Raw genomic sequence first — 25,275 nt, 5'->3', positions numbered from 1 at the left:
TTTGCATGAATACCAGTTGCAGGATAGAGAGTGAATGCAAAATGTGCATAGACATCTGTATGGATGTGCTTCAATACACACCCATACTTCAGGAGTAAATCTGTGAGCAAAAATCTCTCTCTCTCTCTTTCTCTCTCAGGTTGTCTGCTTGGCCTTTAGTCAAATGGTGAACGAAGTACACAAACCATGTATTTGAGTTAAAGTAGAGATACATTAGGTAAAATATGACTCCAGTAAAAAAATGTGATCTTGATTAAAATTATAAACGTATTTGCCTTTAAATGTACTGAAGTGTCCAAAGTACTATGACTTATTATGACTATAATATTCCTATAATAATTTTTGTCACAAGACTCTGCTTAATCAACTCAATTGATGTGAAAAGACTCAAATGTGACTCTCAGTACACTGATCTATTAATAGTATTAATAATGTTGAGTCAAACACTGCTTATTTTCTATTACAATGATCATGAGCCCAAAACCTTCTTTTTAACTACTTCAAAAAATTGCATGAAAATACTTGAGTAAAGTAAAGATATACAAAAAAAAGACTTTACTTCATTACTGTCCAACACTGAATATATTTACAGTTTCCTGTTTCAAGTGGTGCGTGCAAGCGCCAGAAAACTTTCTGATTGATTAACCAGAAAACTTTCATCACTGTGACTGAAGATCAAAATGTAGGAGCGTAAACAGATTCAGACTGTTACCTCTCCCTCCTTCTGATACCAATCATTTGCTGTTTAACATTACAAAACACTGCTTCAAATAACGGTTCGTTTAAAGCTCTTGATCTCGACGAGCAGACGGTTTTAATGATCGTGCAAGCTGAGACCTTCTTGTTAGATTTGAATTTATATGTGGAAATATATTTTTTTTCTTTACAATATGCATCCGACACGGTGTACAGTCATTTCTCCTTTTCTTTATAATTTTTTTTTACTGAGATTTCTCAGCTCGAATGTCCCTGGCTGTCACAGTGTAAATAAAATATTATTGGCTTATTATTTATTTGGTTAATCGGTCTACCGTCGTGAATTTCTACTATAAACAGACAATAACTGTACAGTATCTTCACTTCAACAATGAAATAAAGGCCAGTCAGCATTATTTTTTATGACCCCAGTTGCAAAAAAAAGTTAAATGTAAAATGTGAACAAAAATCTAAAATTCCGGAAATAAAAATGTATAGTAGAACATTGATAATGTCACAAACGAGGAAATGCAACATTTCAAGGAAAAAAAATAAGGTAATTTAAAATTTGGGGTCTCAAAAACAAAGTTGGGACAGGGGCAACAAAATGCTGAAAAAGTAAGTGTTACTAAAAATAAAACCAGCTGGAGAAACATTTTGCAGATAATTAGTTTAATTGGCAACAGGTCAGTAATGTGAATGGGTATTAGAGTTTTGTAGAGCAACAAAGTCTCTCAGAATCCGGCTTTTTATCGGCACTCGGTTTAAAATCCTGCATCTCTGATGGTATGAGGTGCATCAGCCCTTATGGAAAGGGCACATCTAAAAAGGCACCATCAGTTACCTTTTTAAGGTAAGGCTGTAATAAGATATGACGTATACCTTTATAGTAGATGAGTCTGGAAGTGTCGTGCCTGCAGTCCAAACCTTTCCCCAACTGAAAACCTCATGAAACGAAAAATAAGACAAAGAAGACCCAGGACTGATGAGCTGCTAGAATTTTGTATCTGATGCAAATGCACTCAAAAAATTCAATCAAAAGTCCAACAATGGTCTCATAAGTTCCCAGATGTATACAGTGTTGTTTAAAGAAGAGGCAATGCTACATTGTGGTAAAACTTTTTTATAACGTGTTGCAGCCATCAAATTTAAAACGACCTTATTTTTCCCCTCTACAATGGTACATTTCTTCAGTTTCAACATCGTTTTCTATTTCATAATGTTCTATTGTTAATAGTATATGGGCTTAAGAGATTCGCAAATCAAATTTTTTATTTTTTTTGGTTGTATTTATATTAATATAACAATATCAGAATAAAACCAGGGAACCATATATATAAACGCCAAGCTGACACAATGCTGGTATGGTATCTTCATTAAACCTTTTTTCGAGACTGATCTTTCGAGAAAGTAATAAAACATCATGGGGAAGAGTTTCAGAGTTGATCGTTGTCCTATAACAGCGTGCGCATTAATGTCTTAAACATTTCTTTCGTTGCAGTCATTTGCTAGGTCCAATCACACGATGCGTTTATTTGCGCAATTTCTTTTTACACCATCTTCAACTTACGATCATTTTTACGATGGGGCCGTCGTAACGTATCTTTATCGTAGGTAGAGGACGACCTTTAATATATATAATATCTTAACCTATTCTCATACTTTTCAGTTATACTACACTTAATACTTATTTTATTTATTTACTTTATTTTTATTCATTTCTATTTCTATTTTTCATGTTTAATGTTGAACAGTCGTAAAAAGCATTTCACTGCACGTCGTACTCTGTATGAATGTGTATGTGATAAACAATTTGAATTTGACACACTTCTAATGATGTGTGTGTGTGTGTGTGTGTGTGTGTGTGTGTTCGCTGTTCAATATTTTCTTTTTAGAAATTTTTGAATGCATGTATTTGGCATAAACTGCAGTTTTACGATACGACCAAAAGTAATTGAGTCGATCTTCCTTTCACCATATACATTTTTTTTTCTAGATTGCAGCATTAATAAAAAAAAACATCCGCTGTCTGCCATTTTTGACGTTTCCCAATGACACTAAATATAGTGCTCTTTTTATCGATGTTTAAATGATCTGTGTTTTTGTGCGACACAAACGCGAACGCCGATTTTGTGAAGGACTATTAACTAGGACAACCTGGTGATTCACCAATACCAAGGATACACATTTGGTATTTTATTATTTTTATTGGTAATTTTATCCTGGAAGCACAGTCCTTACCACGATACGTCCTTCAAACATCACGCGTTTAAGTGCTTTTTCCACAAACACCAATTGGCTTCACTTGCAGTATTTTAGCATTTTAGACGTGAACGCCGACAAGATGTGTGTTAAAGCTTAAGGAACAACCGGACAAGTCGATACACGCTTGCATTCATGCTCTTCTGTAAACTGGACTCGGATTTTCACACACTCGACTCGTGCGCTGACTAAAGTCCCAGTTCTAAGACTAACCATTTTCTGTGTAGCGTAAAGGAGTAACCCAGTGCTCTAAAAGTCAGATTCGTATACAAAAGCTGACATTTTTAACACATTACTAAAAGGTTTGCTGTAGGAGGGAGCTTAGTTGCAGGCAATATGCCGTTTCCTGTTGTGTGCATACGAATGAAGGCTTCCGTGAACTCGTTTAGGCGCTGCTGGTGAAGTGTTTCTATTTCTACTGCTCTTTTTCACTTTCTGAACCTGCTTGCCACCACTACCCCCTGCCCCAACTGCGTTTTCTTTTCTCTTTTTTCACTTTTTGGGTCACAATCCTCGCTTAGCTGAAAATATTCGCTATGTTGATTTAATGTTTAGCTCTAAAGGAATCCAGAGAGCAAAAAAACAGCAAAAGAACGATCTTCTCAAGCTATTTAGTACCGAGTTTTGCAACAGGATGTGGCTTTTCTGTCGGCCCCTCGTCTCTATTGCATTGATTTGCAGGAAAACACAACAGCTGTGAAATAATATATTAAGTGCCTTGAAGTGCGAAACACACAAAGAGCCTGTGTGTATAAAGAAAACTGAAAAAATAACCAAATGTGTTACATAACCGCGGTAAATAGTGATGTTACAGATTTTCTCATTTGCTTTGGAGCGTTTTTCGAATCATTATTAATATTTGCACACCAGTCAGTGTGTTTCTCAAAACGATGTGTACAAACAGCACAATACATTGGATTTCTTGCAAAAGCCTGAACTTTTGTCAAAATCCTCAGTTCATCTTTCAAAAGTGAGTATTTGTGTGAATGAACATCTCATTCCCTTTAGAATAAAAAGTGCCTTCATGATTGTTCACAAACAAAATCATCAAAATGTTTAGTCGTGTTTTCAGTGTGACGCTGCACAGTTTCAGGATTTCTTGATATAAACTATAGTTTGGATCACAGGGACTGAAAATGCACAAAATTTGACTTCCTGTTTGGTATCTATGAATTTCAGCAGCACACATTTATTTTTGTTGCATATTTGATTTATATTTATTGTAAAAGACCAGACAGGATTCACATTTTTACTGTTCTGTACAAGTGATCGTTTGTTTCTTAGTAGTTCATCAGATTCACCTTTGACCTGTTTTAGAGAACTGGTTGATCATTGGTTGATCTGATGCCGTTCACTCGCCTTCATTAGTGACGTTTAAGATTCATCTGCACAATTCATCAATTCAACACATTTCCAAATATAAAGTTTAATAGAAATTTTAGATCACAGATTCTGACAACTGCTTTAATCTTTTTGCATTCAATGACATACAATGAACTGATGCTGAGATGTTTAGGGGGTTAAAACTGTTCAGGTGAAACCAGTAGAATATATTTTAAACAACATGAACATAACTGATAATGTAGGAAACAGCAGACACTCGTACACAATCAGTTAAATGATGTACAAAAGCGTTCGCAATTTGATCAAAGCGACGAGAAAATGCTTTTATGATGAGCACAAGTGACTAAATGATGTGGAGGCTGAACAAGTAGTTTTGAGAAATTTCATTTCTGAGCTGAGAAACGCTCCAAAGCGACTGAGAAAAACTCTAATAATAAAAAATAACCATGCTTTGTGTTTTCTCATAGTGCTGAAAATCTTCTGTTCTTTTGGTATTCCTGCTTCTCTTGACTCGACCAAACAGCAACAGCGTAACCGATTCATGTGAATTTCACACCTGATTTACTCTCCCTGAGGGAAATTCGTTGTCAGAAATTACTGCTCTTTTTTTTTTTCTTCGCAGCGAGGGCGAGTTGCATACTTTAAGACTAATGGTCAATGGCAGCGATAAAGGCTTTCGCAAGAACCTCGCGGCGTACATGCAGCCCTCGCAGGAAGGGTGGAAGGTCAATTCTACTCTCGTTGGCCTCATAAGGTAAGTGTAACCTTTCTAAGTGCTGATATTAAACATTTCTGAGGTGACATGTATTCGCTGGTATCTCAGTGCCGATGGTATTTTGAACAAATGTTTCAGCATTGAGCTTCTAAACAGGGATGGAATGCTGGAGATGTAAACCACAGCAATATTTATCAGATCTGTTACGTTATGCAACCGCTGCAATTTACTCCTTCTGCACTTTATGATAAGAGTTTAAGTCTCGATCACTTCATCGAATGCAATACAGCTTCCAGTTACCCGAGAGCTTTTTCCTCCCAAAATACGACAATTTTCAGTAGCGAAATATGAAAGCTGGGGTGTGATATATCGCGTGAGATAATATCGCAATCGTCATTTTAACGATACGCTAAATCTTTTTACCGAGTATGTCAGTAATTTTCCGTAACCATAATGATGCTTTATAGATATGTCATTAATGCTGTTAAGATTAAAAGACTAGACAATTGGTTGTGCATTTAATGATTCCAAACGATTAAAATGGTATCAAAAATCCAATAAAATCAAATAAAAAATACGCATGAGCGCTTATTATACTTATCAATTTACTAGTATTCATCTGTTTTATTAAGTATTTTCAACATATATATTCATCTGTATATTATGTTCATAGTACATACACATCTGTAAATTACTGTTTATAGTCCTATAATAGCATTTTATTTTATTTATGTAAATCTTGTAAACACTGTATATCCTGCACTTGCTGTTATTGCACTCTGGTTGGACCCAAACTGCATTTCGTTGCCTTGTACTTGTACATGTGTAATGACAATAAAGTCTAATCTAATCTAATCTAATCTAATTTGTTCTGACCCCACGTTTTTGTGGGGGAAAAAATCGCCTCAGAGGCCAATTGTACTTTATAAGTCACCACAAAAATAGTTTGGTGTATTGATGCGTTTTTATATGTAGCATATTAATTTCCATGTTAACATTTGCAAACTTAGAAGAGACACTCGTCACATTGTGAACAGGCGTCCTACACATTCTGGGAAAGTATGAAAAAGTATGGATGAGTATGGGGGAGAACACAGTATTAAAAAAATTTGTTTTCAAATTATTGCCCTATTTGGTTTTGGTTTTTCTAAAATATAAAATTACGTATATTTTTTTTTAACAAAACACCAATCCGGATATTAATCCGGATTTGAAAACGGCATCTTCGTCTAAAAGCGGCCACACTGTCGTTTTTCGATCCGCACCGAAACGTCCGAAACGCTCACGTCCCTGTACCGCACGTGAGCGAAACGTGAGGCGCTTCGACCTGTGGCTGCCTGCCGTTTATTTACTCGCTTCGAAACATCGCGGCGACGACTAAAAACGGAACGCCATTTTCAAATCGATCCCTTTTGGAGAGCGTTTTTCAAAATGCTACGTTTTTGTTGGAACACATGTAAAACGTCAGAGATTCTGACATACATCTGAGATGGCAGCTTAACGCATGTTATATTTAAAATCATTATTTACGAAAAAATAGGTTAATGAACCAGACTAGTTCATTAGGAAAGGCGTGTTTTAGCACGCTAGTTTTTTTCTAATGAAGGTCAGAGTGTTTCATAGTGGTTATTTGCGTCTGCGTGAATGCTGTCGCCGATGCTAGTTTTCTGTCTTGCTGTGAGAGAGCTGAATGTCAAGCAGGTGCATTAGCCATTATATGCTGATAATATATCGAGGTTGTGGGAGTATGCAAATACTTCATTTGGCTGGGAAACATGAGTAACGCTCAACATGAAATGTTCGAACATGGTGGAAAAAGACAGCTGTGTAGAGAAAAGGGTGGAGTTCTGGAATGTGGTTTGATCGTACATGCATTTGTTTTAGGTGTCTGCTGAACTGGACCTCTGTAATTCATGCTAAAGATAGTACAGGGTCACACTTCCTCAAAGACGGAAATGCAACGCTGCTGAGATACAGACCGCATGCTTTGCATCGTCCAGGTCACACGTATTTGAACATACGCCGTTTCGCTCGAGCATTTATGCACAGTTTGTACGTTTTTTGTTTTGCAGCTAGAAAAGATGAAAGGAAAGGAGCTGAGTAGGCGAAGATAAAAATCACTTCCTCATGTCAGATTAGTGTTGTTTTTGTTTTTTCCCTCAGTTGCTTTGGCATATTTTGTTTAATCATCTTTAAAATTTAAGTGTTTTCCTCAAAACATTTTGTATAAACTGCACCACACTGGATTTCTTACAAAAGCCTGTACTTTTTACGGTACTGTACGGTTTCAGTGTTTCCTGATGTAAACTATGGTTTGGATCACAACGATTGAAAACGCGCGAGGCCGAATTTCTTCTGTGTGGCATCTCCGAATTTTAACAGCACAAATGTACACGTTACAGGATGTGTGATTTCTTAGAAACGAGTTTATTAGAGGGACAGCACATGTAGGACATTTTGGAGACAAGGTGATAGGAGATTGAGATGGTTTGGACATGTGCAGAGGGGGGACATGAGTTATATTGGTAGGAGAACGTGAGGATGGAGCCACCAGGAAGGAGGAAAAGAGGAAGCCCAAGGAGGAGGTTTATGGATGTGGTGAGGGAAGACATGCAGGTAGTTGGTGTAAAAGAGCCAGATGTAGAGGACAGGAGGGTATTGAGACGGATGATCCGCTGTTGCGCCCCCTAATGGGAGCAGCCAGAAGAAGAAGAAGACAGGATGTGGGATTTCAATTGCAAGAGTCCGAACAGGATTTACACTTTTACGGTACTTTGTTCGTTTCCTGAATGTTCTTCCATTTTCAGAAATTGTAATTAAAGCGTCACGAGATTCACCTTTGACCTGTTTTAGAGAACTAGTCAGTTGGTCTGGTGCCGTTCACTCGCCTTCGTTAGCGACATTCAAGATTCATCTGCGCGATTCGTCAATTCAAGACTCATTTACATAAAGTTTATTAGAAATTGTAGCTTGACCGATGATGACAACTGGATTAACCATTTGAGTGCAACGAGCTACGATTTACGATTTCCAAGAAGTAACCCGTTCCTCTTTCTTCTCCTCCTCCTCTCTCGTCTCCCTCACGCCAGCCACAACTCTCCTCAATGATAAAGTGCGAGTTAATTTGTTAATTATTTTTATTTTTAATTGTGAATTATTAGTTTTTATACTAGCATTTCTTATATTAGGGGTTATAATTTGTACAAAAATTACCATTACAAAAATCTTTAAAAATGAGTGAAAAAACGAGAAATTGCTTTTATGATGTGCAAAAGTGACTCCATGATGTGGAGGTTGAACAAGTGGTTATTTAAGGATTTTCATTTTTGCTCTGAGAGAAAACATTTTAAATGATTAATGATTAAGAAAAACAGATTCGCGGTTTGCGTGACAGAGATCAAAAATTATTTAAGGAGGATAAAACTGTCGAAATGGACAAGTAAATCTGTAGGATTTGTGGTTCCATTTCTGGAAAAAAAAACATACGATTGCAACTAAAATTTTACTGAGACATAATTATTAAGAAGCTTTCGAGACTGAAATGGGAACTCGTCCTCTTCTGGGTGATTAGATCACATTACAGTATACAGGATTAGATGATGTGTGAAAACATGTTCAGCCTGAGTCATGAGTCTGATCCACGACAGTCTTCATGATTACAGCAGCAGGTGTACAGTGTGAGATTATATACTGAGACAATGGGGAGATTTAGGGATAAATTTGGATATTTTGGAGAAGTGCAGATCTTTTAGGTAGTCATGTGGGAACATCTGTAGCTGGAGAAGGTGAGTCACAAGTGCACAAAGCTCCAGAAGAAGAGCATCAGGGTGACTCGGGTACGCCTGTAGGGTGAGAGGAGCTACAGGAGTAGAAAGGCGTCATCGCATTATGCAGCTGGAGATGCATACGGCTCAACAGATTTTACACCGAGGTCAAAGAGGTCTTCAAATTCAGGCATCGGACAAGTGTGAACAACATGTTCCTAATCAAGACACTGGAAACAAACCTATAAACAGTCTACAACTATGGACATTCGGTCACTCGGCTGAGGATGAGATCCATTTTAAATCTGCTTCCTCTCAAGGTTTCTTCCTCATACCATCTCAGGGTGGATTTTCCCTCACCACCATCACCACTGGCACGCTCATTAAGGACTAAACTAAGCTGTAAAAAGTTATAGCCGCAATCTATTAACTTCCCTAAAGCCGTTTTGGGACAGTGTTGTTAAAACCGCTATGCAAAATAACACTGAAGCGAAAATCCTGTGCTCACGTTAACGTTTCTGTCCCGCAAATTATGTGTAGGTTTTAGTGTTGCGTTATGGAGCGTTTAGTAGAACGCCTCGAGAATTCTGTTTTCCTCTTTTCTTTCTATGTTCTTATTAACGACATGTATACGTAAAATTTTGCCTGTAAAAATAATATTTTGCTAGTAAGTTTGGCAGATTAGATTCAGCAGAGTTTCATTTGACTGGTTAAAATGTGCACAAAAATAAATAAAATTAAAGAAATTAATATAAATATATAGAAAATATATTTTTTTAATATATAAATATAAATTATACAAAATAAATAATAATAAAAAATACATTTATTTTTTATATCTTTTACTTTTTTTTTTTCTCTCAGAAAGACCCCTTCACTTAGTTTTTTGTTGTTATATTGTAGACTGATTCCACATTTGTTCAAACTGATTTTTTTTCTCATTAATCTTCACTCGAACTTTAGGAATGTCTGTACCGTAATTTCCGGACTATTAAGCGCACCCATATATAAGCCGCACCCACTGAATTTGACAAAGATTTTTATTTTGTCTACACTGAAACTAATGAACTTTACACAGGCTTTAATGAAAGACAGTGTCTGTTACACGGCTTGTATCTAAACAGGAGCCTACCAAGAAAGTCATTGTTCACTGTCTTCCTCCTTCCTTTCACAACTATTTCTCTCGGGAGTTTATCTTTTGGCATCGTCGTGCGTTTAAAAATCACCATCGGTGAAGCTTTTCTCCCGATGCCGTGCAGCTCAGAACACAGGTGAAGTGTGTTTTTATGCCCGGTTGTTTTCAGCGTGACGAATGATTTGCATTTCCTGTAGACAGTCCGAGTGAGCGGCAGGTCAAACATCAGAGGAACATCATCCATATTTATGATGACCGATTCAGTGGGAGCGCATCCGATTTAATATAAAGAGTTTCATTGGTTCACCTGAACCCGTTCGGCAATTTCATTGGTCTAATGTTATGAGGCTCAGTTTTTTGGCTTGAAGTTTGTGAAACCGTGAAAAACCCCGGAAAAATCCATAAATTAGCCGCTTCGTTGTTTAAGCCGTGGGGTTCAAAATGTGGGGAAAAAGTAGCGGCTTATAGTCCGGAAAATACGGTATTTTTTTTTTCCCCCAATTTACAAAACTGAAATATCACATGTACATAAGTATTACAAGTCTTTAGACCCTTTGCAACAACAAGTTGCTCAGCTTCTCTTGATTGTTGCTGAGATGTTCTTACACCTTGATAGAGTCCATCTGTGGAAAAGATTATATATAAAATGCAATTATATATGCCTTATTTCAGAGAGATTCAGTAATAATGGTCACAGTCAAGGAGCTCCCCTTAAGAGCGACTGACACCAACAGTCTCCATTTTTCCTGAATCTGATGTTCGCCATCCACTGACGCCGCTACCCGATTGGCTAATTGTATGAGTAAAGCATGAGAATGGGGATATTTGTTCCTATTAAATTGGCCAATGAGTCTAACCAGCACACACTTGTGATTAGTTTTGTGCACTGATTATTTTATCTACGTTCTGGTGCTGGTCGCTTGTAAGGCGTTTAGCAGTTCTTCAGTTTTCTAATGATTATTCAGATTCCTGTAACACAAACCTGTGAATAAATAAATAAATAAAAAAGGACGAGAGGGGTCATTTGCATTTTCTGGAGCATGTGAGCTGAATGCAAATTAATGAGAGACATAATTTGTGTTTAATCATATGCAGCCTTTTTTAGGTGGGTGTTAAAGAAAAGCGAGGACATTTCCTGGTGCTAATCACTTGCATTATAGCATTGAAAGAAACACTCACTTATCTGTCTTACTATCCTTGTGAGGACCCTCCGACATGATTGATGTAGATAAATAATGCTGTGGTAACAATTTGGATCTAAATTTTAAATCTGAACAATAAGATGTAAACCATGTGGTCAAAACTGTCACATTTAGTTTTTGTGAGGACATTTGGACTTCACTGAGGGGGAAAAAAGTCCCAGTTCTCAGGTTTTCTCTAATGGTTGTTTTGGCTTTCCTGTCTCCTGACCCGATATTCTTTCTAATATTTTTCAAGTTCCTCTCACAATAAAAATATCTGCTCCGAGAACCAATTCTGGCCCCTTTGAAGCACCAGGATTGAGCTGGAGGAGGAAAAAAAATGACGTGGCTCCAACCAATCTGAAGAATTCCAACTCAATTCAAGAGATCATAAAAGAATTGGAATATGTATGAGTTTGAAGTTCAAACATCGAGCTTCAACCAAAGTCACTGTGGTGGCGAGTTGTGCCACGAGGCGAACCGACCGCATGATGTAAACCAGAAGGCTGTGACGTGGCCCGAGTTGATGTTGTGACTCATCCTCGGCATGATTTTTCTCTCTGGGCATGTCTTTTACTTGTCTTCTCAAAACCCCTAAGAACAAACAGCGGATGAACCTGAAGCTAAAAATAAAAGGTGAAAGGCAAGAAAGGTATAACAACAAAAAAAGGTGTTCTGTAATAGCAGCACCTTCTTTCGCAATGCCTGTTGGATACGTGTTTTTAATAGAACAAATTGATCTAAAGCAGATTGTCAGCTTTATGGCCAGATGCTGAGATTATTTTTGGCATTTTCTGTCCACTCGTGTGTATGAATGATGAAAACTCCAGGGTGCGTAGGACTGAAACTTGTGGCATTCCTTAGGAGAGTGGCATTGACTAGAATGCAAAATGGCTGGACCTCAATTCCGTGAAGAACCTGTGTGATTATGCGAAGGAGAAGGTGAACACAAAAGTGGGCACCACATACTCTACGTGTAGACTACAGACATTCTGTGGAAGAGCTAGCTAAAACTGAGAGGGATGCTCATAAGACCGAGGCATCTTTACCTGGCCTCGAGAAGCTTATTGGGTTATTACAATCTATTTGTAAGCTTTGTTTTCGTGATTTCTATTTTTTTACCATTTAGTATTTCTCAGTTGCCTCGGAGCGTTTCTCAGATCAGAAATGTAATTCTCAAAACTACTTGTTCAACCTCCACATCATGAGGTCACTTCTGCACATCATAAGAGCAATTTGCTTTTAACAAATTGCGAATGTTTTGGTGCATCCATTTAATTGATTCTGTACAACTGTCTGCTGTTTCCTACATTGCTGAATCCCCACTGCTCTGAAATCTCATGAAAAGCTTTCCCAGAAGAGTTAGGGTTGTTATAGCAGCACAGGAGGAGCAACTCAATAATAATGCCCATGGATTTGGAAAGGCATGTTCAGTATGCATGTGTCTACATACGGGTTTTGTCTCTGTGCATTCCCTGCTTTAACTAGTGATGAAGATCCACAGGTCCTGGATCAGTGCTCTCAGTGGAGACAGGCCTGAAGGTTGCAGTTGGCCAGTGACGTTTGTCCACAGTAAAAGGCTGTGTTTATAAAACTGTAGAATCTCAGGATCAGTTCCCACATGTGGCGGCGGAAACAAGCCTACTGTAATTACTTAGCGCCGTGTTATCTGCAGTGTGTTGTTTGGAAAATGTCAAGTCTTGTTGACACTCACAGACGGGTGTCACGCACACTTCCTCATTAGTTGCTTGTAACAGCTGAAACAGAGTGTTAGTGAGATCTGAATCACAGCACTTGAGCCTCGAGTTCACTTTTAAATGTTCTCTAAAAATGTCCTTAAGCTTTCAATGGTTATTAAATGAACACAGAATGATGGATGGATGGATGGATGGATGGATGGATGGAGACATATAGATAGAGACATATATATAATAGATAGACAGACCGAGAGATAGAGAGAGACAGAGAGACATATAGATAGAGACAGAGATGGATGGATGGATAGATAGATAGATGGATAGATACAGATAGATATAGATGGATAGTTAGATAGATTGATGGATACAGATAGATAGATATGTACAGATATGTACAGATAGATATAGATAGATAGATAGATGGATAGATAGATGGATAGATATAGATGGATAGATACAGATAGATAGATGGATAGATACAGATAGATACAGATAGATAGATGGATAGATAGATGGATAGATACAGATAGATAGATGGATAGATACAGATGGATAGATACAGATGGATATAGATAGATACAGATGGAGATAGATAGATGGATGGAAGGATGGAAGGATGGATAGATAGATAGATAGATAGATAGATATAGATGGATAGATATAGATGGATAGATACAGATGGATAGATATAGATGGATAGGTACGGATAGATATAGATGGATAGATACAGATAGATATAGATGGATAGTTAGATAGATTGATGGATACAGATAGATAGATATGTACAGATATGTACAGATAGATATAGATGGATAGATAGATGGATAGATAGATGGATAGATATAGATGGATAGATACAGATAGATAGATGGATAGATACAGATAGATACAGATAGATAGATGGATAGATAGATGGATAGATACAGATAGATAGATGGATAGATACAGATGGATAGATACAGATGGATATAGATAGATACAGATGGAGATAGATAGATGGATGGAAGGATGGAAGGATGGATAGATAGATAGATAGATAGATAGATATAGATGGATAGATATAGATGGATAGATACAGATGGATAGATATAGATGGATAGGTACGGATAGATATAGATGGATAGATACAGATAGATATAGATGGATAGTTAGATAGATTGATGGATACAGATAGATAGATATGTACAGATATGTACAGATAGATATAGATGGATAGATATAGATGGATAGATACAGATAGATAGATGGATAGATACAGATAGATAGATGGATAGATAGATGGATAGATACAGATGGATAGATACAGATGGATAGATACAGATGGATAGATACAGATGGATAGATACAGATGGATATAGATAGATACAGATGGAGATAGATGGATGGAAGGATGGAAGGATGGATGGATGGATGGATGGATGGATGGATGGATAGATAGATATAGATAGATATAGATGGATAGATACAGATGGATAGATATAGATGGATAGGTACGGATAGATATAGATGGATAGATACAGATAGATGGATAGATACAGATGGAGATGGATAGATGGATAGAGATGGATGGATAGATACAGATGGATAGATGGATAGATACAGATAGATACAGATGGATATAGATATAGATGGATAGATATAGATGGATAGATATAGATGGATAGATATAGATGGATAGATACAGATGGATAGGTACGGATAGATATAGATGGATAGATACAGATAGATAGATGGATAGATACAGATGGATACAGATGGATACAGATGGAGATAGATAGATAGATAGATAGATAGATAGATAGATAGATAGATAGATAGATAGATAGATAGATAGATAGATAGATAGATAGATAGATAGATTTCTCTAGTTCCTCCTTCTGGATGGAAGGAGGTTAAACAGACTGAGATATAAAGAGTGATGATGATGATGATGATTTTTGTGCACAGCCTGGAGATCTTCTGTGGTGAAGGTGCTTAATGGCAGGTAGCTGGATGCCAATGATTCTTTGGGTGATTTTCAGCTGCCTTCACACACTGTGAATCGACAATACCTCAGTGTGATGGAGTTCGTCAGGAAGCTGTCAGTGATGCAGCAGTAAAGCTTGTTAAGCTCTCAGGGGGCAGATAAACTCTCTTAAGTGTAATGTAATGTGCGTCATTTTGATCAGTATAATACAGTAATGTAGAGAAATCTGCACCCCCTCCTCAGAGCTCTGCCTCATTTTCTAACCTGAAACCTAAATGGATTTAACTGGGATCATATTTCATGACGATATAAAAAAAATGGCTCTTAATTTGTGATTATATAAGTACCCCCATTTACCCATATTCCTGTGGTCACATGGTCTCAGTATTCTAATAATAATATATTATTATTATTATTATGTTTCTAGAAGTCCCCAGTTTTAGTGTGTTAGAGAACATAACTAAACAAGCAGCACCCAAGGAGATTTTAGAACAATTCCAGGAGAAGGTGCTTGAAATTGCTTATGCGTTTTATTTCAGCAACAATGAACTTGACTTGTCTTTTCTTGATCTTGGAACACAGCCAATCCTGATGTGCTTTTGTTCAATTAAAAGGAAGGACATCCTGCACTTCTTGGACGCAGAGAGGGACGTTTCGGTGATCAAGAGCAGCTTTAAACCCGGTGACACCATCCACTATGTTCTGGACCGACGCAGGACGCTGAACGTCTCGCACGCACTGCACAGCCTGCTTCCTGAGGTGTCGCCTCTCAAGAACAAAAGGTTTAAGACCTGTGCTGTGGTGGGCAACTCCGGTGTGCTCCTCAAGAGCGGATGTGGGAAGGAAATAGACAGCCATGATTTCGTTATACGGTAATTTCTTTTAGCTTTTATTCGGTTAGTAAAGTATTGAACTCTGTCCCTGATGACTGAGATGTCAATGGTAAAAAGCCTCTCTGGAAACGTCTCCGTCAGGCTGCTCTTAGAGATCACGTATGCAGCGGAGTAACAATTTATTGCAACTGATGAATCTGCTTTCATCCAGTCTTCAGGAGAAATGGCTTAGAGCCAAAGACTTGTCAGACAATCCCTTCAGACAATAACTTTTCTATTCAACTTTTTTTTTTCGGCTCGCACTTTTATTCCTGCTCGCAATAATAACACAAGGCTTAAATAATAAAAACTTTTTGAAAAATTATTAATTTTTTTTTTGCCGTTTGCTTAAATCTGGACGAAATCCGTGTCGCAAAATGTTTTGCTGCTTTCCCGAGTGGTTCATTAAAATCCAATAGTAGAGTCTGTGTTCGGACACTTGATATAATATAATAAAGAGCGGCTCATAAAGAGGCGCTATTTTTAGCCAGTTGAAGATCATCTGGAGAATATAAGCTTTCTTTAAAAAAAAAAAAGAAATGGAAAAAAGCAGCAGAGTCGCGGTTTCACAGCTCCCGCGTTCCCAGAATAGATTCGTTCAGGACTTAACGAGGACGTAGCTTTTACTGAGGAGGTATAAATATGGAATTAAATTAGTGTATCCTGAGAGTCCTGGAGCTGCATTTTTTTTTTTTTTTTTTTTTTTTTTTTAAACCAATCTCCTCCAGTTTCTTGGGAAAAATTCAGTTTAATTCACATGGTTTGTATAAATGCACTTGATGTAACACTACGATTTTTTTATAGTCATTTTTTTTTTCTGTAGACTTCTATAGCAGTCATTCGGTATAATCAATAAGAAACAAAAGTCTTTTTTGAAACGCATAAATTAAATAGATTAGTATGAATATATTCGTTCTTTCTCAATGGCGTTTATTTAACTAAAAGTAAAGCCATTTACCCATCAAGACTTTCCTTATGTAGTTCAAATACTATGTAGAGAAGTGTAGAAAAACACTGTACTAATCAGATCTATTTATATTTTATAGGATTTTATAAACACGGTGGAACCTCGATACTTGGCGATTTTTCATTTGGAACCAGACTAAAAATATCTAAAAGAGTTTGTAATAATAAATGACATAAAAATGCTTAAAACTATGGACTGTGGACAAATAAAATAAATCATTATATAAAGTGATTATTCACTGCTGGCTGTGATGCAACTCTCAGTCTCGGAGAGGGACGATGTATTTATTTACCTTCAACAAAATCTGGTTCTTTAAGTTTTTGGAATTGATTCAAGCTGTTTTTGGATTGAAAACGGGGCCTGAGGTGCTAAAAAGTCTCCCACAGGAAGCAGATGCGGGTCGGGGGGGGCGTTAATGACGTCTTTAACAGAGGTGCAAAATCGATAGTGTTCACTGTCGATTGAAATACAGTGGAGTAAAAAGTGCATGTGTTGAATCGTAACTGTAGATGAGTAGAGAGTAAAAGTCGCTTATGTCTTTTGATACTCAGTAAAACAAGATAGTAGGCAAAAAAATCACTTAAATACAGATTTACTCGAATATTTTACACCACAGAATAATATAAAATCCCTTTATTAGGAACTTTATTAATCCCGAAGGAAATTCTGTTACCAGAGATTTCAGATCACAAGAATAATAAATATAAATGAAATATAATTAAAAAGTTGATGAAATATCCTATATATATATATATATTCTTTTTTTATATATATATATATACATATGTGCATATGTGCATATATGCACATATGTGCATGTGTGTGTGTGTGTGTGTGTGTGTGTATATACAGGGAGTGCAGAATTATTAGGCAAGTTGTATTTTTGAGGATTAATTTTATTTGAGGATTTAATTTGAACAACAACCATGTTCTCAATGAACACAAAAAACTCATTAATATCAAAGCTGAATATTTTTGGAAGTAGTTTTTAGTTTTAGCTATTTTAGGGGGATATCTGTGTGTGCAGGTGACTATTACTGTGCATAATTATTAGGCAACTTAACAAAAAACAAATTCATACCCATTTCAATTATTTATTTTTACCAGTGAAACCAATATAACATCTCAACATTCACAAATATACATGTCTGACATTCAAAACCAAACAAAACAAATCAGTGACCAATATAGCCACCTTTCTTTGCAAGGACACTCAAAAGCCTGCCATCCATGGATTCTGTCAGTGTTTTGATCTGTTCACCATCAACATTATGCAGCAGCAACCACAGCCTCCCAGACACTGTTCAGAGAGGTGTACTGTTTTCCTCCTTGTAAATCGCACATTTGATGATGGACCACAGGTTCTCAATGGGGTTCAGATCAGGTGAACAAGGAGGCCATATCATTAGATTTTCTTCTTTATACCCTTTCTTGCCAGCCACGCTGTGGAGTACTTGGACGTGTGTGATGGAGCATTGTCCTGCATGAAAATCATGTTTTTCTTGAAGGATGCAGACTTCTTCCTGTACCACTGCTTGAAGAAGGTGTCTTCCAGAAACTGGCAGTAGGACTGGGAGTTCAGCTTGACTCCATCCTCAACCCGAAAAGGCCCCACAAGCTCATCTTTGATGATACCAGCCCAAACCAGTACTCCACCTCCACCTTGCTGGCGCCTGAGTCGGACTGGAGCTCTCTGCCCTTTACCAATCCAGCCACGGGCCCATCCATCTGGCCCATCAAGACTCACTCATTTCATCAGTCCATAAAACCTTAGAAAATCAGTCTTGAGATATTTCTTGGCCCAGTCTTGACGCTTTCAGCTTGTGTGTCTTGTTCAGTGGTGGTCGACTTTCTGCCTTTCTTACCTTGGCCATGTCTCTGAGTATTGCACACCTTGTGCTTTTGGGCACTCCAGTGATGTTGCAGCTCTGAAATATGGCCAAACTGGTGGCAAGTGGCATCTTGGCAGCTGCACGCTTGACTTTTCTCAGTTCACGGGCAGTTATTTTGCGCCTTGGTTTTTCCACACGCTTCTTGCGACCCTGTCGACTATTTTGAATGAAACGCTTGATTGTTCGATGATCACGCTCAGAAGCTTGGCTATTTTAAGACTGCTGCATCCTCTGCAATATATCTCACTATTTTTGACTTTTCTGAGCCTGTCAAGTCCTTCTTTTGACCCATTTTGCCAAAGGAAAGGAAGTTGCCTAATAATTATGCACACCTGATATAGGGTGTTGATGTCATTAGACCACACCCTTCTCATTACAGAGATGCACATCACCTAATATGCTTAATTGGTAGTAGGCTTTCCAGCCTATACAGCTTGGAGTAAGACAACATGCATAACGAGGATGATGTGGTCAAAATACTCATTTGCCTAATAATTCTGCACTCCTGTATATATATATATATATTCTTTTTTATATATATATATATACATATGTGCATGTGTGTGTGTGTGTGTGTGTGTGTGTGTGTGTGTGTGTGTGTGTGTGTGTGTATATATATATATATATATATATATATATATATATATATATATATATATATATACATATACACACACACACATATACACACAAAAACACTTGCTAGGGCACTAGGAACATATTGCACATATGTTGTTGCAGGTATAATGGTTTGATGTAAACACATGATTTGGTGGTATAATATTGCACATGGTATATTATAAGATGATCAGGATGTGATTTCCAATGTGCTGCACAGTATCATGTTTAGAAGCCGCTACACGGTTCAGACTGTATACTGTATTTATCAGTTTTTTTCTCAGTGGAGAAAAAGACCTCTTTACGACTAAAGCCCTGTAGGCAGCCTCAAGCCCTTTCATTTCAGCTCTAACATTTGTCTTTCCCTGCGGCTGTGGCACAGATGTAACCTGGCTCCCCTGGCGGAGTTCGCCGAGGACGTGGGCATAAGGTCAGACTTCACCACCATGAACCCGTCTGTGATTCAGCGAGTGTACGGCGGCCTGTCGAACGAGACGTTGCGTGAGCGCTTCGTGCAGCGTCTGAGGCTGTTGAACGACAGCGTCCTGTGGATTCCAGCCTTCATGGTGAAGGGAGGAGAGAAGCACGTGGAGGGCGTCAACGAGCTCATTCTCAAGAGGAAGCTTCCGGTGCGCATGGCCTACCCCTCCCTCCGCCTGGTCCATGCTGTCAGAGGGTGAGTCACGTAATACGATCAGGGAATGAACAAGAGGTTTCTTTAATCCAATCCCAGTCACTGTGCAGGTAATGGATATCATCACTGGTAACGTCCTCTGATTTATGAGCGATGCTCGTGGGTGGAGCGTTTGCCTGTCGAGAGCGTGTTCGAATGCATTATCTTCAGCAGCGTTTCTTCTACTTTAATACCTTCCTGTCATATGCACAGAGAAGCCAGTTGTAGAAGAAGGGCTTCGAGAAATTACTTGCATTCTCTTTTCAAATGTAGAATCATATTTAACCAACGAAAAAAAAAATATATATATATATATATACGGCTACTTTAAGAACGAAGGATAAGAACTTCAAACCCGGGACACACCGAACTGACGGTCGGCCGTCTGGCAATTTATAGGGGAGGGGGCTTTGTTTTTTTTTTTTCCTTCTTCAGTGTGTGTCCTTCATGTCAAATCGTAGGCGACAAAGAGTGCTCTGATTGGCTATTTGTCTTATCGAAGAGGCACACGGAAAAACTAACCGACAGAACTGACGAAAGCAAACAACGACTGAGTAAAGGAGGAACACACATGCTCGTTGTCCTTCTTGCTCTTGTCTTTGCAACAAAGCAGACATGATTGAAGAAAGCTACACGAGTCTCTGGTTGGTTGCCGAATACAGACTGCTGCCACCTGCTGGTCTGGGGGAGAGACAAGAGCAGAATGTAAATGAAAGATTTGGTGTATCAGATACACCTGCCTAATAAGTGGCATAATTTGCAGCACAATCAGACGTTTAAGAGTGTTAAGAGCCTTGCTTGAGGGCCACAAGAGTGACAGCTTGGCATTCCTGGTTCTTGAATTCCTGACCTTTAGAGCAGTAACCCAGAGCCTTCACTGAGCTACCACTTCCTCTGTAGATTCTACACAATGCATGTTTCATTCTAGACACTTGAACCAGACCAAATACCCTGCAAATAAAAAAATCTGAAAATATCTTGAATATTGTCGACTATTATGTAATTATTGTGTATGGTCTAAACCATGTGTAAGGGCATGATTCCTCAGCAAGCTTCAGGATTTAAATCTAATATTTCTATTATCTATTATCTTAAAATGGTAAATACTACTATCTGCTAATATTTAAGATATTTCTACTTTGCTACAGTGTCATTTATTTTTCTTTTTGACCCTGCACCAGTAGTCACATAAAAGAGCGAAACACCCGGCCCTCTAGCGCCTCCACGACACTTACAGGTACCTCTGTGAATGACGAGGGAGAGAAAGAATACCATGAATCATCTCCAGATAGCATGACTAATTAGGATTCATCGGAAGAACACGGTAGTAATAAAAGCAAATCGTTTTACATTTCGATTTTTTTTTTTCGTTTTGCTGCCTGGTCCATGACGAACAACCAACAATACAAAAATAATACCCCTATTAAATAGCGCGTAACGAGTTTATTAGAGGCACGGCGCATGTAGGACATTTTGGAGAGGTGAGGGAGGTGTGATCGAGATGGTTTCAGAGGAGGGACATGGGGTATATCGGTAGGAGAATGCTGAGGATGGAGCCACCAGGAAGGAGGAAAAGAGGAAGACCAAGGGGGAGGTTTATGGATGTGGTGAGGGAAGACATGCAGGTAGTTGGGTTAAAAGAGGCAGATGTAGAGGACAGGGGGGTGTGGAGACTGATGATTCGCTGTGGCGCCCCCTAATGGGAGCAGCCGAAAGAAGGAGAAAGAAGATTAAATAGCGCGTAACACTGCAAATAAGTGTGGTCGGTCCAGGGCCTGGAACCTGGTGATTTCTCTGATGATCTCACTCATTACATGCAAAAAGCCTCAGAAATGAAAGTAGCAACATTTTTGCAGAATCGGATCACGAATACAGGAAAATTCAATCCTGAGTGTTAATTTGCTCCAGTTTTCATCCAAATAATTCACTATTATGCTCCATAATGTTTTTTTTTTCAAAATTGCATTATGGGTATGCCACCACAAATATAATTTATATATTTATTTTTTTATTGATACCAACAACTTTCCATTTATTTACTTTTTTTTCTCCGTTTAACATTTCACATTATTTTATGAAATACTGACCAAATTGTGGTTGTGTTGGTCCCATTGCTGTGTAGCTTCCCAGACTATTACGATACAACCTCAAAATAAGTTTTAAAGCTTCTGAAATATGTGAATATCATATGATTACAGAATACGAGCTCTAACATCAGATTAAACGACAAGGTTTATGAGCTTTCATATGGTACCATTTTTATTGTTCTACCATACTTTGTCTAAAAAATGTCCACATCCCTTGTAGGCAAATCTACTCCACTGTGTATAGATAATTATAAATCTTTATCATGAAATATCTCAGCATTTTCATCATCTGTTTTCTAATTTATCTAATTGAAGCACATTTTTATCTCGAAGGTTAATAATTTTCCCAAAATGTGTAGACCGGTGTGAGATTGGTCCATACTCGAGTCTGTATTCAGCTTCTTCAGCAGGATCATTTCAAATCAGATTCTTATGAGCACCAGTTCAAATGTTTGCATGAAACATGTTTTGTTCGCCGTGATCACACTTTCAAAACCTCACGCGTGCGGGTTCGTCCTAACACTATCGGATACGCCTCGGAAATCTTCGTGCGCAAACCTTTCATTCATCCAGTCCCACTCGAGAGACAAAAAGCGATTGGGGAGAAGAAAAAAAAGAATTTGACAGCGGTAATTGGTCTGGAAGCAGAGATGTCAGTGGAGTAGATACATGATTGCTCATGCTTTCATGGAGGGTGGGGAGAAAAGAAGATCCTGTGCCAATTTATCCAGTGCCAAAAAAGACTTTGTGTAAATGTACCCCAGAAGTGTCTTTAGCTTTAGGATACACATCAAACATCCCAGTACTATGATCCACTTCATCATTCAGTCACTGGGTAAAGTGAGTTTTTTTTGCTCAAATCAGCAGAATCAAAAGTGCACACATTGTTTGAAGACATACGAAAGGTTCATCCATCAAGAGAACTTGGCAGGAAGCCCAGGCATGGCAGTATTCGCCTGAAGGGAGCTCGGAGCTCCTGAATCCCAATCGTCATTTCCCCCGGAGTGAAAAACAGCCCGCAGGCTGCCACCTGTGGCGTGTGTTTGCAAAGGCAGCACTCGACGGGTGTGCGAAGACAACCCAGTGATTACACAAGAGCTCGCCGCTAAGTGCTCTTAATCTTCAGATTTCAGACTCGCGCCACTTTGTAATTTTAAATAATATTTTCATTTAGAAAGCGGCACGGATGAGCTGCAGGGCTAATTCTGATGAAACCGTGGGCTCATACTCTCTCAGCCTTTCATCATGCTCTGCTCTTAAATGATTCATGGGCAGACTGTAATTCAGAGTATAATTTTCTACGACTGGCTCTCTGCACTGAACTCTCTGTCTTAGGCCGTCTATTCAAATATACTTTTTCCTTCTTTCATCCAGTTATTATTCATCAAGAGGTGCTTGTTTTGGCCTTATGTTTCTCGAGGGGACATCAGATGTTCTTGTGAGTTACCATGGCAGCCAGGCACCTTTTTTTTTCCTCCTTGGTTTTAATGACACCTTCAGACTGGCCTGCATCAGGGCTAAATATAGGCCTCTGAAAGGGGGGAAATGGCTTTCAGTCAGGGCAACTGAACCTCGAGGTCAGACTGTTTAAAGGGTATTTAAATTTCTCATCAATTATGCTAAATAATGAAGACAAACAGAATGTTAGCGTTCCAGGAGGAAATACAGATCCAGGAACAGTTATATAACCAGCGGCTGGTTTACAACTAAAGCCAAGACTATCTGGTGGCTGATTCTCACCAAGGCCAGGTCCATTGTCACTAATAGACAGAACGTCTTTGTGTATATCCGAGAGTTTCGTTTTTACTTTTACAGCATTTGCTCTTATAGAGAGCGGCTTAAAATAATCTCATTCATACATCTGAGCAAGCAAGTGACTACCAGTATTACTGTAAAGATTTTATTATGATTTTATTTGTATAATGCGAGATTAGATTTTGTTCTGCACCGTACAGGCACGAGCTTTACTTTTCAAATTATATATCGCCTATTAAAAGAGCATTATTACCATCATAATGACATTTTTTTCCATATTCATTGCTATTGCTATAAAAACAAATATAACACAATGTAAAATAGTACTGAAGTTTATTACAAATATAAAAAATGTAATTGTGCAAATGGAAATAAATATGAATATATTGATTAATAAATATAATTGTTATTAAATTATGAATAAATATAATATAGCGCTCTCTGTGCAGCGCGCACTCTGGCGCGAAAAAACAGCACGTGGCGTCAGTGATTCGCCACTAGAGGCCGCTCTTGTAATGACAGCGGACCGGAAACCGGAACTATTTTTGCCGATAGCTGATCGTTTCAAAATTTTAGTTGGAAAGCCAAACTTTATTATCAAATACAGAAATGATATGTGTAAAAAATATATTTAAATTCACATTTTCAAAATATCTCTCTGGCATTGTTTAGAGGGCTGTCCCAAGTGTGGGGGCGGGATTATTTAGCCCACAGGCTGTAGTTTAATTAATTTGTTAATACATGCATTATTGTGTAAAAAGTTTGTTCTGTTTCCCCAAATATTATTAAAGTAAAGCAGGAGGCACCGACCAGGCAGTTACTAAGAATGAATAAATGAATGCTGTGCAATTACGCTTGACTTTTTGCGTCCCATCTAATCCCATCCCTGAGGCACAGCTCTAGATTCGGACAGATTCCCTGTAAACTTCCTGACCGAATATTTGCATACATGCTGTCATTTTTTGCTCTTTAAAAAACCTCAGATCAAAGTGCTCTATTGTCTGTGACCAAACCACTTTTTTTTTTCATGTCTGTGCTGAATAAAAACCTTCTAACTACCTATCTATGACTTATTAACATTCAGGGGGCGTACTTGCAATTTTAGATTTGCATGCATGGAGGCAGACGGCCAGGTTTTTGAATGATAATACCCCAGAGCCGGTAGAGCATTACATCATTAAGACAAGCAAATTATTGCCTATTTTGCCATTCAATTACAAGCCAACCAAAGTGACTTCTCGCCATATCTGTTTCGATTAGACCCTTGTGAGTTTGCTGTAGAATGACAACTACTTTGGCGTTGCTTTTCGATGAGGCTCGAACGATTACATGGAATTATACACGCGCTAACGTCGATCCAGCCCCGACCAGAGAGCGTGGCCAATATCTTCCGTTTTCTGCTTCGTCATTTAGAAGTCCTTACTTTTATTTAAGCTCTGTTGCCTTGTTTGGTTTACCTGTTTAGCAATCAGTTCCAGTCTCCGTCTCGAAATTTGCCGTTTTGGTCATGTAGAAACTCCATTTCATAATTTCTAGCTAACTTGGAGAAAACGGTTAGTTGAACATGGGCACAGGACTTGGTGAGGTAATAAATGTGTACTAACAGGGTTTCTAAAGATCATTACAACACTAATAGCAAGGGAGAAATCAC

The 25,275-nt window shown here is 38.2% G+C and overlaps 1 protein-coding gene across 1 annotated transcript in view; it reads left to right on the top strand.

Annotated features, from left to right (window-relative positions):
• st8sia4 (ST8 alpha-N-acetyl-neuraminide alpha-2,8-sialyltransferase 4) overlaps positions 1 to 25,275 on the top strand; it is a 32,323-nt gene that overhangs the window by 3,437 nt on the left and 3,611 nt on the right. Inside the window, exons 2-4 of the mRNA XM_046861869.1 lie at positions 4,925 to 5,056; positions 15,375 to 15,632; positions 19,492 to 19,785. Of these exons, the coding sequence (XP_046717825.1) occupies positions 4,925 to 5,056; positions 15,375 to 15,632; positions 19,492 to 19,785 (684 nt within the window). The remainder of the gene's footprint in view (positions 1 to 4,924; positions 5,057 to 15,374; positions 15,633 to 19,491; positions 19,786 to 25,275) is intronic.

The sequence above is a fragment of the Silurus meridionalis genome, chromosome 11 (assembly GCF_014805685.1).
Source record: "Silurus meridionalis isolate SWU-2019-XX chromosome 11, ASM1480568v1, whole genome shotgun sequence".
Taxonomy (NCBI): Eukaryota; Metazoa; Chordata; class Actinopteri; order Siluriformes; family Siluridae; genus Silurus; species Silurus meridionalis.
This window is presented reverse-complemented; position numbering and strand designations above follow the sequence as displayed.